At 38.8% G+C, this 14,475-nt stretch overlaps 1 protein-coding gene across 3 annotated transcripts in view; it reads right to left on the minus strand.

The window, feature by feature from the left end:
* Positions 1-14,475, minus strand: part of ATAD1 (ATPase family AAA domain containing 1) — a 73,766-nt gene that overhangs the window by 15,515 nt on the left and 43,776 nt on the right. For all 3 annotated transcript variants that reach the window (XM_015536261.2, XM_042961250.1, XM_007079258.3), the window contains exons 5-6: positions 12,552-12,752; positions 4,434-4,540 (exon numbers count right to left, since the gene is read on the minus strand). In XM_015536261.2, the coding sequence (XP_015391747.1) occupies positions 4,434-4,540; positions 12,552-12,752 (308 nt within the window). The remainder of the gene's footprint in view (positions 1-4,433; positions 4,541-12,551; positions 12,753-14,475) is intronic.

Raw genomic sequence — 14,475 nt, forward strand, 5'->3', positions numbered from 1 at the left:
GTTGATGGGTCAGAGCCCATCAAAACTGACCCGTCAGACTTCAAGAAGGATCTAAAAGAATCTCTAGGACTAAAAAATGTAAGTGAACTAATAAGCTCAATAAAAAGGTTAACTCTAGCAGAAGAGATGCAACTCAACTTAGTTTAGTTAAACTAAGTTTTAGTTAAACTTTAGTTTAATTGGCCAATTAGACTAACAAAAACATTTCTCAGAATGTAGCACAAAGAGAGAAAATACGAAAGAGAGATAAAACGCGCGCAGTGTAAACAGGAACATCCAACGGGCATCCCACAGGAAGATCGCATGGTCACGGAGGGAAACGGTATGTGAAGAATGGCTGCATTTTTCAGTTCTGGTTCTGGAACTGCCATTTCCAGGAACGTGGCAGAAAAACAAACATGCGGGGTGAGGTGTTTGTTTGTTTTTTTTCTTTTAATGAAAATACATTACTGTTCTGGCAGGAAAGTATGGATTATTCAGAGGCAAAGAACTAGGAGAAAATGGAAACTGCCAGAGGTACATTGAACAAGACAGGTGGCTCTCCCTCTGGGGCCATACCAGGGGACCTTGGTTCCGGTTTTCAGGGCCCACAGGGCACAGAGACAAAGCGTAGGATAAAAGACTTTCATAAAAGCGGGATGCTAAGGAAAGTACACGGGCAGGAAGTGGGAAAGTGTGTGAGTTCCAGCAACTAATGAAAGTAGTAAAGTGAAACTAAGGTGACAGGAACTGAGAGGAGGGAGTGTAAGATTCACGCTAAAGGGTCTAAACACGCACAGAGTACCCACAGCCACTAACTAGTTGTTTCCTTTCCCTCAGAGGAGAGACTTCACCCTGGTTTTCTCTTTTCTGTAGTATTTGTTTCAGGCACTTAGGCAATCTTTTAACATTGTGTTTAACATAAACCCTCAAAATGACCAAAAGTATACACAAACCATTCTTTCAGATCCCCGTCACTTAATGGTAAGTATAAATAATTATTAAAAACAAAAACAAAAACAAAGAACTTCTCAACAAAACCAGAAGGTGGTTCTTTGAAAGAATTAACAAAATCGACAAACCACTAGCCAGTTGGATCAAAAAGGAAAAGGAAAGGACCTAAATAAAGTCAAAAATTAAAGAGGAGAGATCACAATCAACACAGCAGAAATAAAAACAATAATAAGAGAATATTATGAGGAATTATATGCCAATAAAATGGGTAATCTGGAAGAAATGGACAAATTCCTAGAATCATATAAGCTACCAATAGTGAAACAGGAAGAAATAGAAAATTTGAACAGACCCATAACCAGTAAGGAAATCGAATTAGTAATCAAAAATCTCCCAAAAAACAAGAGTCCAGGCCCAGACGGCTTTCCAGGGGAATTCTACCAAACATGAAGCCAGCATTACCTTGATTCCAAAACCAGACAGAGACCCCGCTAAAAAAGGAGAACTATAGACCGACTTCCCTGATGAACATGGAGGCAAAAATCCTCAACAAGATTATTAGCCAACCGGCTCCAACAATACATCAAAAAAATTATTCACCATGACCAAGTGGGATTTATACCTGGGAGGTGGAGCTAGTTCGATATCCGCAAAACCATTAACATGATTCATCACATCAATAAAAGAAAGGAAAAGAACCGGGGCACCTGGGTGGCTCAGTCAGTTGAGCGTCCGACTTTGGCTCAGGTCATGATCTTACAGTCTGTGAGTTTGAGCCCCGCGTCGGGCTCTGTGCTGACAGCTCAGAGCCTGGAGCCTGCTTTGGATTCTGTGTCTCCCTCTCTCTGCCCCTCCCCCACTCATGCTCTGTCTCTGTCAAAAATAAAATAAACATTAATAAAAATTTTTTAAAAAAAGAAAGGACAAGAACCATATGATCCTCTCAATAGATGCAGAGAAAGCATTTGACAAAATACAGCATCCTTTCTTGATAAAAACCCTCAAGAAAGCAGGGATAGAAAGATCAACCTCGAGATCATAAAAGCCATATAAGAAAGACCCAACGCTAATATCATCCTCAATGGGGAAAAACTGAGAGCTTTCCCCCTAAGGTCAGGAACAAGACAGGGATGTCCACTCTCGCCACTGTTATTCAACATAGTATTGGAAGTCTTAGCCTCTGGAATCAGACAACACAAAGAAATAAAAGGCATCCGAATCGGCCAGGAGGAGGTCAAACTTTCACTCTTCACAGATGACATGATACTCTATATGGAAAACCCACAAGATTCCACCAAAAAACTGCTAGAACTGATTCATGAACTCAGCAAAGTTGCAGGATAAATTGGTTGCATTCCTATAAACCAACAATGAAGCAACAGAAAGAGAAATCAAGGAATCGATCCCATTTACAATTACACCAAAACCCATAAAATACCTAGGAATAAATCTAACCAACGACATGAAAAATCTATACACTGAAAACCATAAAAAGCTTATGAAAGAAATTGAAGACACACAAAAAATGGAAAAAGATTCCATGCTCCTGGATAGGAAGAACAAATGTTATTAAAATGTCAATACTACCCAAAGCGATCTACATATTCAATGCAATCCCTATCAAAGTAACACCAGCATTCTTCAGAGAGCTAGAACAAATAATCCTAAAATTTGTATGGAACCAGAAAAGACCCCGAATAGCCAAAGCAATCTTGAAAAAGAAAACTGAAGCAGGAGGCATCACAATCCCAGACTTCAAGCTATACTACAAAGCTGTCATCATCAAGACAGTATGGTACTGGCATAAGAACAGACACTCAGATCAATGGAACAGAATAGAGAACCTAGAAATGGACGCACAAACGTATGGCCAACTAATCTTTGACAAAGCAAGAAAGAATATCCAATGGAATAAAGACCGTCTCTTCAGCAAGTGGTGCTGAGAAAACTGGACAGCGACATGCAGAAGAATGAATCCGGACACTTTCTTACACCATACACAAAAACAAAGTCAAAATGGATGAAAGACCTAAATCTAAGACAGGAAGCCATCAAAATCCTCAAGGAGGAAGCAGGCAAAAACCTCTTTGACCTCAGCCACAGCAACTTCTTACTCAACACGTCTCCGAAGGCAAGGGAAACAAAAGCAAAAATGAACTACTGGGACCTCATCAAAATAAAAGCTTCTGCACAGCAAAGGAAACAATCAGCAAAACTAAAAGGCAACTGACAGAATGGGAGAAGATATTTGCAAATGGCAGATCAGATAAAGGGTTAGTATCCAAAATCTATAAAGAACTTATCAAACTCAACAGCCAAAAAACAAATAATCCAGCGAAGACATGGGCAAAAGACATGAATAGACACTTCTCCAAAGAGGATACCCAGATGGCCAACCGACACATGAAAAAATGCTCACATCACTCATCATCAGGGAAATACACATCAAAACCACAATGAGATACCACCTGACACCTGTCAGAATGGCTCACATTAACAACTCAGGCAACAACGGATGTTGGCGAGGATGCGGAGAAAGAGGATCTCTTGTGCACTGCTGGTGGGAATGCAAACTGGTGTAGCCCCTCTGGAAAACAGTATGGAGGTTCCTCAAAAAACTAAAAATAGAACTACCCTACGACCCAGCAACTGCACAACTAGGCATTTCTCCACGGGATACAGGTGTGCTGTTTCAAAGGGACACATGCACCCCCATGTTTATAGCAGCACTATCAACAATAGCCAAAGTATGAAAAGAGCCATCGATGGATAACTGGATAAAGAAAATGTGGTGTATATATACACAATGGAGTATTACTCGGCAATCAAAATGAAATCTTGCCATTTGCAGCTACGTGGATGGAACTGGAGGGTATTATACCTAGTGAAATTAGTCAGAGAAAGAAAAATATCATAGGACTTCACTCCTATGAGGACTTTAAGAGACAAAACAGATGAACATAAGGGAAGGGAAACAAAAATAAAATAAAAACAGGGAGGGGGACAAAACAGAAGAGACTCTTAAATACGGAGAACAAACTAAGGGTTACTGGAGGGGTCGTGGGAGGGGGGATGGGTTAAATGGGTAAGGGGCACTAAGGAATTTCCTCCTGATATCACTGGTGCACTATATGCTCATTTGGATGTAAATTAAAAAAATAATAAAATTAATAAAAAATAAATAAATAAAAATAAATAAAACCAACCAAAAAGTTAAAAAAAATTTTTTCTAGGCCCATAAAACTAAGTATTAAACATTTTGTATCAATGAAATATGAAATAAATTATTAAATGAATTGATAAAGTTTTACTAACAAATGACTGAACCAACAACAAAAAACTTCTCTAAAAAAGCCTAAGAAGTAGCCCACTAAATTTTCTCCTACCACCACCGCCAACCCCCACACCCGTCGCCACTGCCACCAGCACCCACTGCTGCCCCCCATCCCCCATCAGCACCCACCACCACCACTGGCTCAAGGCAGATTTCTTTCACACACCTGACAGCTGTGGTCAGTATCCAATCCATCCCACAGACTCATAAACTGAGCTTTCATCATGGCGGTAGCTTCATGGTCAGAACTTGAACGGTTTCGCAGAAAGGAATCTAGAAGGAAGAAGTCCTCAACCTTAGAAACTAATTTGAATTATTTACTCATCGTAAAACTTCAAATCATTAACAAAAAAATCAAAAGCTAACAAATTTGTGAAAGAGTACAAGACAAAGAGTTCAACTATGCCTTTTCATACGTTGGTCTGATACAACAATTTTGGCAAATAATTAAGAAATTAAAACGCAATCAACTCCCAATCTTCAATTCTTTCCTATCAATACATTAATGCCAACATATGTAAAGAAGTACAGGATCGGGTAATTAGAAGATATGGATCAAGTGGTGTCTTGGAGGAAGGTCTGTATGCTTTGGCCCTAACATCCCAGGTTATGTGCATCCTATGTATTCCTAATTGTGGGTCACACTCTTTTTCTTCACACGCTTTTCCTGGAAATAAAGAAAAATGGCATTGGAAAAATGTCAAAACACCATTCCGTGGGAAATGCAGGACAGAAAATGGTTTCGAACACACATGCTCGTAGGCATGTGCATATACGTGACACAATGTAAAGAAGCCAGCAAGAAAATACACCAGAATGCTAATCGCTTTAGTTATCTCTCAGTGACAGACTTGAGGACAATTTAAATGTTCTCTTGAACTATTTGCTGTCTTCCCAATTATCTACAAAGAACATGAAATGCTTTTAAAGAGGGGTAGGAGGAACAGTACATCCTAATTATGAAAAAAAGACAGGCATAAGTCCTAGATTTTCTAGTATAATCCTATTTCAAGTGCTTTGTCTTCTATTCCTTCAAATAACTAGCATTTTAGCACTGAAACTACAATCATACGTGTGAGTTACACAGAAATGCTTTGGTCCAAACTTAAAAAAAAAATTTTTTTTTTACAGGGTCTTCGGATGACAAATACACATTCTGGATTTTCTTTTGTAGTTTCAGTTTCATACAATCCGTCCCACTGTTGGACTAGGTACAAAACTAACCCATCTATTCTGGAGGTAGAAAATGTAGTCATTTTTAAATTGCTTCTTTTTAAAGATAATATGTGTCAGTACAGCTGCCAGCTAACCACCATAATTCTGCTATCAATTATTCCTAAATCATCTTCATTACTAAGAAGTTGGTTCTGGAAAAACAGCTGCTTGAAATAATATAAAAAACTTAAAATGCTGGATAAGTATAAATAACCTAACTGTATTAGTAATTACATCAAATGTTAAATGTAGGGGCGCCTGGGTGGCCCAGTCGGTTAAGCGTCCAACTTCAGCTCAGGTCATGATCTCACAGCTCATGGGTTCAAGCCCTGCGTCAGGCTCTGTGAGCCTGGATCCTGCTTGGGAACCTGTGTCTCCCTCTCTCTCTGCCCTGTCCCTACTTGCGCTCTCTCTCTCTCTCTCTCTCTCTCAAAAGTAAATAAACATAGAAGAAAAATTAAAGAAAAAATGTTAAATGTAAATGGTCTTAGAGTACCTACATAGGTGGTTGGGAAATCAGACTGGACAGTTAGGAAACCCAAATGTGTGCTGCTTACAAGAGACACTTTAAATCTAAGAGCTCAGAATGTTGCAAAGGATGGAAAAAGACATACATGTAAATACTAACAAAAAAGTTGGGAAAAAAATATTTTTAAAGTTAATGCATACCTGACAAATGGTGCTAGAACTGAACATCCATGTGCTAAAAATCTATCTAGACAAAGACCTTATACTGTGCACAACAATTAACTGAAAATTGATTCTAGATCTAAATGTAAAACACAAAACTGCAAAACGTCCAAAGATAACATAGGAGAAAATCTACGTGACCTTGGGTTTGGTGATGAGTTTTTACATACAACACCAAAAGCATAATCAATCCAAAAAAAAAAAAATAGTAAAGTTGGGCATTATTAAAATTTAAAAATGATCAAAAATGAACTACTGGGACCTCATCAAAATAAAAGCTTCTGCACAGCGAAGGAAACAGTCAGCAAAACTAAAAGGCAACTGACAGAATGGGAGAAGATATTTGCAAATGGCAGATCAGATAAAGGGTTAGTATCCAAAATCTATAAAGAACTTATCAAACTCAACAGCCAAAAAACAAATAATCCAGCGAAGACATGGGCAAAAGACATGAATAGACACTTCTCCAAAGAAGACATCCAGATGGCCAACCGACACATGAAAAAATGCTCACATCACTCATCATCAGGGAAATGCACATCAAAACCACAATGAGATACCACCTGGCACCTGCAGAATGGCTCACATTAACAAATCAGGCAACAACGATGTTGGCGAGGATGCGGAGAAAGAGGATCTCTTTTGCATTGTTGGTGGGAATGCAAGCTGGTGCAGCCCCTCTGGAAAACAGTATGGAGGTTCCTCAAAAAACTAAAAATAGAACTACCCTACGACCCAGCAATTGCACTACTAGGTATTTATCCAAGGGATACAGGTGTGCTGTTTCGAAGGGACACATGCACCCCCATGTTTATAGCAGCACTACTGACAATAACCAAAGTATGGAAAGGGCCCAAATGTCCATTGATGGATGAATGGATAAAGAAGATGTGGTATACACACAAACACACACACACACACACACACACACACACACACACACACACACACACACAAAGGAGTATTACTCAGCAATCAGAAAGAATGAAATCTTGCCATTTGCAACTACGTGGATGGAACTGGAGGGTATTACGCTAAATTAGTCAGAGAAAGACAAAAATCATATAACTTCACTCCTATGAGGACTTTAAGAGACAAAACAGATGAACATAAGGGAAGGGAAACAAAAATAATATAAAAACAGGGAGGGGGACAAAACAGAAGAGACTCAAAAATATGGAGAACAAACTAAGGGTTACTGGAGGGGTTGTGGGAGGGGGGATGGGCTAAATGGGTAAGGGGAACTAAGGAATCTACTCCTGAAATCACTGTTGCACTAGATGCTAACTAGTTTTGATGTAAACTTAAAAAAATAAAAAATAAAACAAGCTAAAAAAATGTTTTAAATGCTCAATAAAGAAAAACAAAATTAAAAATTCTTCCCTGTGGAAGACACTGGTAAGAGAAGAGATAAGCCAGGGTGCCTGGGAGGCTCAGTTGGTTGAGCATCTGACTTCTGCTCAGGTCATGATCTCATGGTTTGTGGGTTCCAGCTGTGGGTCAGGCCCTGTGGTGACAGCTCAGAGCCTGGAGCCTGCCTTGAATTCTGTGGCGCTTTCTCTATGCCCCTCCCCCACTCATGCTCTATCTCAAAAATAAACATTTAAAAAAAGAGACAGTGAGAGAGAGAGAGAGAGAGAGAGAGAGAGAGAGAGAAGAGAGAGAGTAAATACAAGCCACAGACTAGGACAAAAGATTTTCAAAATACTTCCCTGATAAAAAGTGTGTATCCAAAATATACAAAGAACATAAAATTAAATAATAAGAAAACAACCCAATTAAAAAATGGGCCAAAGACCTGAACACACACTTCAAAGATACATGGATGGCAAATAAACACATGAAAAGATGCTCAACGTCATATGTCGTTAGAGAACTGTAACTTTAAATGACAATGAGATACCGCTCGCTACATGCTTGCTAGGATGGCTAAATTCCAAAACACTGATAATATCAAGTGATGGACAGGATGCTGAGCAAGAGGACCGCTCATTCATTGCCAGTGGAACTGCAAAATCACACAGCCATCTTGAAAGTCAGTTTGGTAGTTTCTTACAAAGCTAGAGTTTCACTGTAGGATCCAGCAAACGCGCTCCCAGGCATTTACCCAATTGAGCTGAAAATGTATGTCCGCGCAAAATCTTGCACATCACTGTTGTTAGCAGCTTTATTCACAATCGCCCCAAACTGGAAGCAACCAAGATGTCCCTCAACAGATGAATGGATAAACAAACCGTGGTACAACCACACGATGGGAGTATTACTCAGCCATAAAAAGAAATGAGCTACTAAGCCACAAAGACACGGAGGAACCTTAAATGCATATTGCTAAGTGAAAGAAGCCAGTCTGAAAAGGCTACATACTGTATGATTCCAATTACAATATTCTGTAAAAGGCAAGATAGTAAAAAGACTAGTGGCTGCTGGGCTTTAGGAGTTTAGGATGAACAGGTGGGGCACAGGGGGTTTTCAGGGCAGTGAAACTATTCTGTCTGATACAGTAATGGTAGATACATGACATTATGCATTAGTCAAAGCCTGTAAACACAAAGAATGACCCTTAATATAAACTATGGACTTTAGTGACTAATAATGTAGCAATACAGGCTCATCAATTATAACAAATGTATCACACGAATGCAAAGTACTGATAATAGGAAAACTGTGTGTGTAGGGGATGTGTGTATGGAAACTTTCTACGTTCTGCTTTCTATAAACTTAAAACGGTTCTAAATAACAGAGCCCAGTTTAAAAAAAAAAAACAGCTTAACGAATATCTGAGATTGTAAGAAAGAGAGAAAAACAACCGTCAGAATTCAGGAAATATGTGGTGGGAGCATGAGGTGTCTGTGCCAACTGTGGACACGTGCACTCGTGGACACGGCAGGGAGGCAGGGACGCGTGTACCGCCTCGGCGTTCATGTCCACGCTGAAACCAAGCTGCTCAAAAGGATGTCCACTCACAGAAAGTGTAGACAAGAAAAAAAATCCTGCTCACTACTACAGGGAGTTAAAGACCAAGTCTGTCTTGTCTGGGCTCTGGGGGTAAACAGGTCTCCCCTGAAAAATAAAAAACTAAGGTCACAGGGGCTCTCCCTCAGGCACGAAGACTGGATTTGTGCGGTCATTCAGTCTAGGAACATCCACACTGAGAAATTATCATAAAAATTAGCCCTGAATGATCAGACTCCACACAAAGGCTCTAAGTGGAAGGTAGGAAAAGCACTCTGACTGTTCTTAGGCAACACAGAATTCTCCTATAAAAACAAGCTGTGCTCTGTCTCAAAAATAAATAAACGTTAAAAAAAAAAAAAAAAAAAAAGGGGGGCGCCTGGGCGGCTCAGTCGGTTAAGCGGCCGACTTCGGCTCAGGTCACGATCTCGCACTCCGTGAGTTCGAGCCCCGCGTCAGGCTCTGTGCTGACAGCTCAGAGCCTGGAGCCTGTTTCAGATTCTGTGTCTCCCTCTCTCTCTGCCCCTCCCCTGTTCATGCTCTGTCTCTCTCTGTCTCAAAAATAAATAAATGTTAAAAAAAAAAAAAAAATTTAAAACAAGCTGTAGGCTATCTAATGTTAGAAATGAGCCAAGGAAACAAGTTAGTATGAAACACTCAACAATACAAAGGAGAAGCAGAATTTCAGACAACAGAACAATCCAAAAAAACTATATATAAAAACAGTATGCTTAAAACTGAGACATAAGAGGGGGTGGTGCCTGGGTGGCTCAGTTGGGTTAAGCATCCAACTCTTGGTTTTGGCTCAGGTCATGATCTCATGGTTTGTGGGTTTGAGCCCCACTGACAGCACAGCCTGCTTGGGATTCTCTCTTTCCTCTCTCTCTGACCCTCCCCCACTCATGGTGTCTCTGTCTCTCCCAAGACAAATAACTTAAAAAACAAAAACAAAAACAAAAAAAACCCAAGACATAAAAGGGACTGAAATTCAAACAGAAGAGCAACTACAGTGAAAAAAGGGAAATTTAAAAAAGAACCAAATAGAACTTCTAAAGTTCAAATGTAATCAACAGAATACAAACCCAATGGCTGTGAGGTTAACATAGCCAAGCAAAGAACTGCTTTTTAAAACTTAAAGATTGATGTTTAAGTTGTATCATTATTTTATGTATCAACAAAGTTTTAAATGTTGCCAAGTAAGTTATAATACTCAAAGAAAAAACTCTGCCACTTAAATTATAACATGTTACCCCAACTTCAGAAAGGTTAACATGTAAATAACAAAATGGTATATTTTAGAACTGATGAAATATGGGAGAACTCGATGTGGCAATGACTCAAAATTAAGTAGAGAGGGTAGATACATATAAATATATGTATATATTTATATTTACATATAAAATGGAAGTCTCGCCACAATCAAAGATACGCAGTGGCTGAGAAATTTTCTGGAATGAAAACCACGAATCATCAGATTAAGAACCACAGTAAGTCTCAGTGGGATAATAAAAATAAATACAGACCTGGAAAAACCATAATCAAACAGGAGAACAAGATAAAAATCTAATAACACTAGAGAGAAAAGATAAAATTACTTACAAAGCAATATTTGACTATAAGCAGAATTCTTGAAAGCAACAAGAAAGACTGGAAGACAATGGACTTGTAGCTTCAAAATGCTGAAGAAAAATAATTCTGTTATCATTTAAGAGTGAAGGTAGAATTAACACATTTTCACCCAAAGACAGAATTTACTGTATTCATGATCTTTGCTGAAAGAACTCCGATAGACTTCAGTGAAGGGAATTAAATCCAGAAAAGGCAGCTTTGTAAAGAAGCAACAGTGAGCAAGCAACTGGCAGAGGTGGTCTCTAAAAAGTACTGCCAGTACAGAAACAACAACCACTATGGAGGCTGTAAAATAAGAGAAAATGTTAACATGTAAGTAATGAGTGGAATGATTAGTGTTCACGAGTTCTAAGGTCCCTGTGATTATTTGGGAGGAGGGCAGAAATGATTAGCCTGGACTTTTAAGGCAAGTAGGTATTCTAAATGTTTCACTAAAGAAAAAGAATATGTTACTTCTAAACCTGTAGCAGGGAAAAGGGGATAAAGTGAGAAAAGTCCACTAGATTGGTAAATAAAAAAGCACACGTAATGTGGCAGAAATAAATCTAAATACATGAGCTATCGAAATAAAGGTAGACTGACCACACCTCCTGGTTAAAGTGTCTTAGATTAAAATTTTTTTAAATCTAGCTATAAGCACTTTTATGCAAAATTCACACCAAAACTCCAAAATAGCTGTAATAAACCGATGAGACACACAAGACAGACAAGTAACCAAAGAATTATATATCTATACCATTTTTCTCTCTATAGTTCTGTATAGTCTATCACATTACATATAATAGTATAACTAATTCAAAGCTATAGTTTCAATCACCATAGCCTTATTATGACTTACCTTACCAGGAGCAGAACCAAAAATACTGATGATCCATAAAATACAGAAAAAGTATACTAACATAAAAGTCATGAACAAATAGGGAAAGATAATCTATTTTATAAATTGGCTGTCTATATGGAAAAGAATGAAATTAGATTCCTACTTCACAATATATATTTTGAAAAGAGGGATATTTATGGGGGTAGGGAAGAAATTTGTAAGCCAGACACAAAAAGTATAAATCATAATAAAAAGATATATACAACTAAATTTAAATTTCAATTTCTGTAAAAGAAATTATCATAAAGTGAAAAGCCAGTCTAGAAAATATTTGCGATCATAATAAATATCAACAAAGAATTACCAAGAAAATGCAAATAACCCTAAAGAAAAACTGACAATTTATAAGCAAGGAAACTCAATGACTAGTCAGCATGGTAAGAGATGCCCAAATTTACTAGCAATGCAGGGAAACACGAAACAATGATAATTCATGTTCTTTACTTTGACCAAAAAAAAAAAAAAAAAAAAAAAAAAATCAATCAATCAATGATAATATCTGAAAAAATAAATTTTAGGGGTATGCAGGGAAACTATATAACGGAGAGAGTGAAAACAGGTAAAACCACTTTTAACAACTGGTAATCCTAGTGAGGCTGAAGACAGACATGTCACACAACCTAACAGTTCAACTTCTGGGCATGTAGCCTGGACAAGCACAGGAACATGACGAAACACGTACACAGATGTCCACCGCGTGATGTTTGTAACACGGAGAAGACAGGCAACTACTATCGAGCAGCGGAATGAACAGACTATGGTTCATTCTGGAATAAATTATACATAGCATATAAGGATGTTGGTGATCTCTTTTGTATTACTAATTTGCCCTAATAAATGTTGAAAACTAAATCTGGTCATCTAAATACCACCCTTAAAAATGGCGTTATCAAATGCTCACACAGAAAAGTCGCATACCTATTTCATCTATAAAAATGATGGAAGGCTGTAGCTTTATGGCAAGGGAGAAGACCGCAGCAGCCAGTTTCTGAGACTCTCCGTACCACTTATCCGTCAGCGTTGAAGGCTGAAGGTTAATAAATCGACAGCCTGCTTCTTTGGCTGTAGCCTTGGCAATCAATGTTTTACCACAGCCTGGAGGCCCATACAGAAGAACTCCTGGAAATTAACATGTCATTTTATTATTTACGTTTTTATGTGATAATCAACACACTAATTCGGCCCACACTAAAATTTTCCCCAACATGTTAATAGTAGGAAAGGAAGGCGCCACTTCCTAAGTTCAGTGTCAGTGACGGCTATAAAATTACAGCATGCTTGTGCCTTCTCCCTTCACGCAAAGGTCTAGTTCAGGATCCCCTTGACATCCAAACTCACGCCACTCGATCCATGGTTGACGAAATGGTCCAGTGCCCTCCACCTTCACAAGCTAACAGAGCACTACAGCCCATTAGAACAGCCCAGAGAAAACTGAGAACTTCTTCAAAACAGGCTGCAGGAGGGGCACCTGGGTGGCTCAGCCGGTTGGGTGTCCAACTTCAGCTCAGGTCACGATCTCACGGTTTATAAGTTCAAGCCTCACATCAGGCTCTGTGCTGACAGCTCAGAGCCTGGAGCTTGCTCTGGAGTCCGTGTCTCCGTCTCTCTCTCTGCCCCTCCCCCGCTTGCGCTCTGTTTCTCTTTCTCAAAAATAAACATTAAACAACAACAACAAAAACAGGCTGCAGCAAACACCGTTTTGATGTTACTGAGACTTAAGTTTTATCCAAAAGGGCACATGCCTTCTTCCAAACAGATAATGATCTCTTCTTCCAAAGGACAAAAGCTGCCAGTCACTTTTGTTTTACTCTCCAAGGAATAAAACTGAATCCTTCACCTACCGTCTCCACAGACAGTAGTCTGCCGCTTAATACAACTTAAGGTAATTCTTTTAACAGGAGATTTCTAAACTGGTCGAGGCCTTGGGCATTTTGGGAATCATCACCAACTGTTTTGCAACTAAAATTAAGTAACATTGTCTATGTTAATAGTAAAATTATGTTCCTGGCTATAGATTATCTGTAGACGGGCCTGACGAATATTATAACCTGCAGACTTAAAATATTTGCTTAATTCACAGCTTCTCTACTTTTCCCATGTCATAGCACTTAAAAAGACAATATTTACAGGTGGCATATTAGGGTAATATGAAGAGACTTTGGAGATTTCCAAAATATTATTATGCAATAAAAATAAAATATAGGGGCGCCTGGGTGGCTCAGTCGGTTATGCATCCGACTTCGGCTCAGGTCACGATCTCACAGCTCATGGGTCTGAACCCCGCATCGGGCTCTGTGCTGACAGCTCAGTTCTGGAGCCTGCTTGGAGTTCCGTGTCCTCCTCTCTCTCTGCCCCTCCCCCGCTCACGTGCGTGCGCGGTCTCTCTCTCAAGAATAATAAACATTAAAAAAATACAAAAATATAAGAAAAGTAAATATTTTGTATTAAAATCCCACCCTGCCTAAATTTTCATTTTTTTCTTTTTAATGAGAAGCTTGATTCCATAAAACGAATATTTTTCACATCAAGCTCTTCAAAGTAATGTTCAGGCACACAGACTTTTCCTCGGGCACGCACAGATTTTTCTAGGGGTCTTCATAATTCTTTAAGAATTAACGAAGTTTAGTCATCTTACTTTTCTGAAGCCATTTTAAAATTTAAGTCAATAAGCTTTGCCAGTACATCGCTTTGCAATTTTTAACTAAGTCCATTCAGGTGTAAAAAATGTAGTTAAGTCATTTATAATTTGAGCCCCCTATCGATACTTTGTCCTTTGGATGGCACATGTGAACACCACAGAGCAGTGGCCTGATGCCATTTAATTCACATCAAACTGAAAACA

Source organism: Panthera tigris, chromosome D2 (assembly GCF_018350195.1).
Source record: "Panthera tigris isolate Pti1 chromosome D2, P.tigris_Pti1_mat1.1, whole genome shotgun sequence".
Lineage (NCBI taxonomy): Eukaryota > Metazoa > Chordata > Mammalia > Carnivora > Felidae > Panthera > Panthera tigris.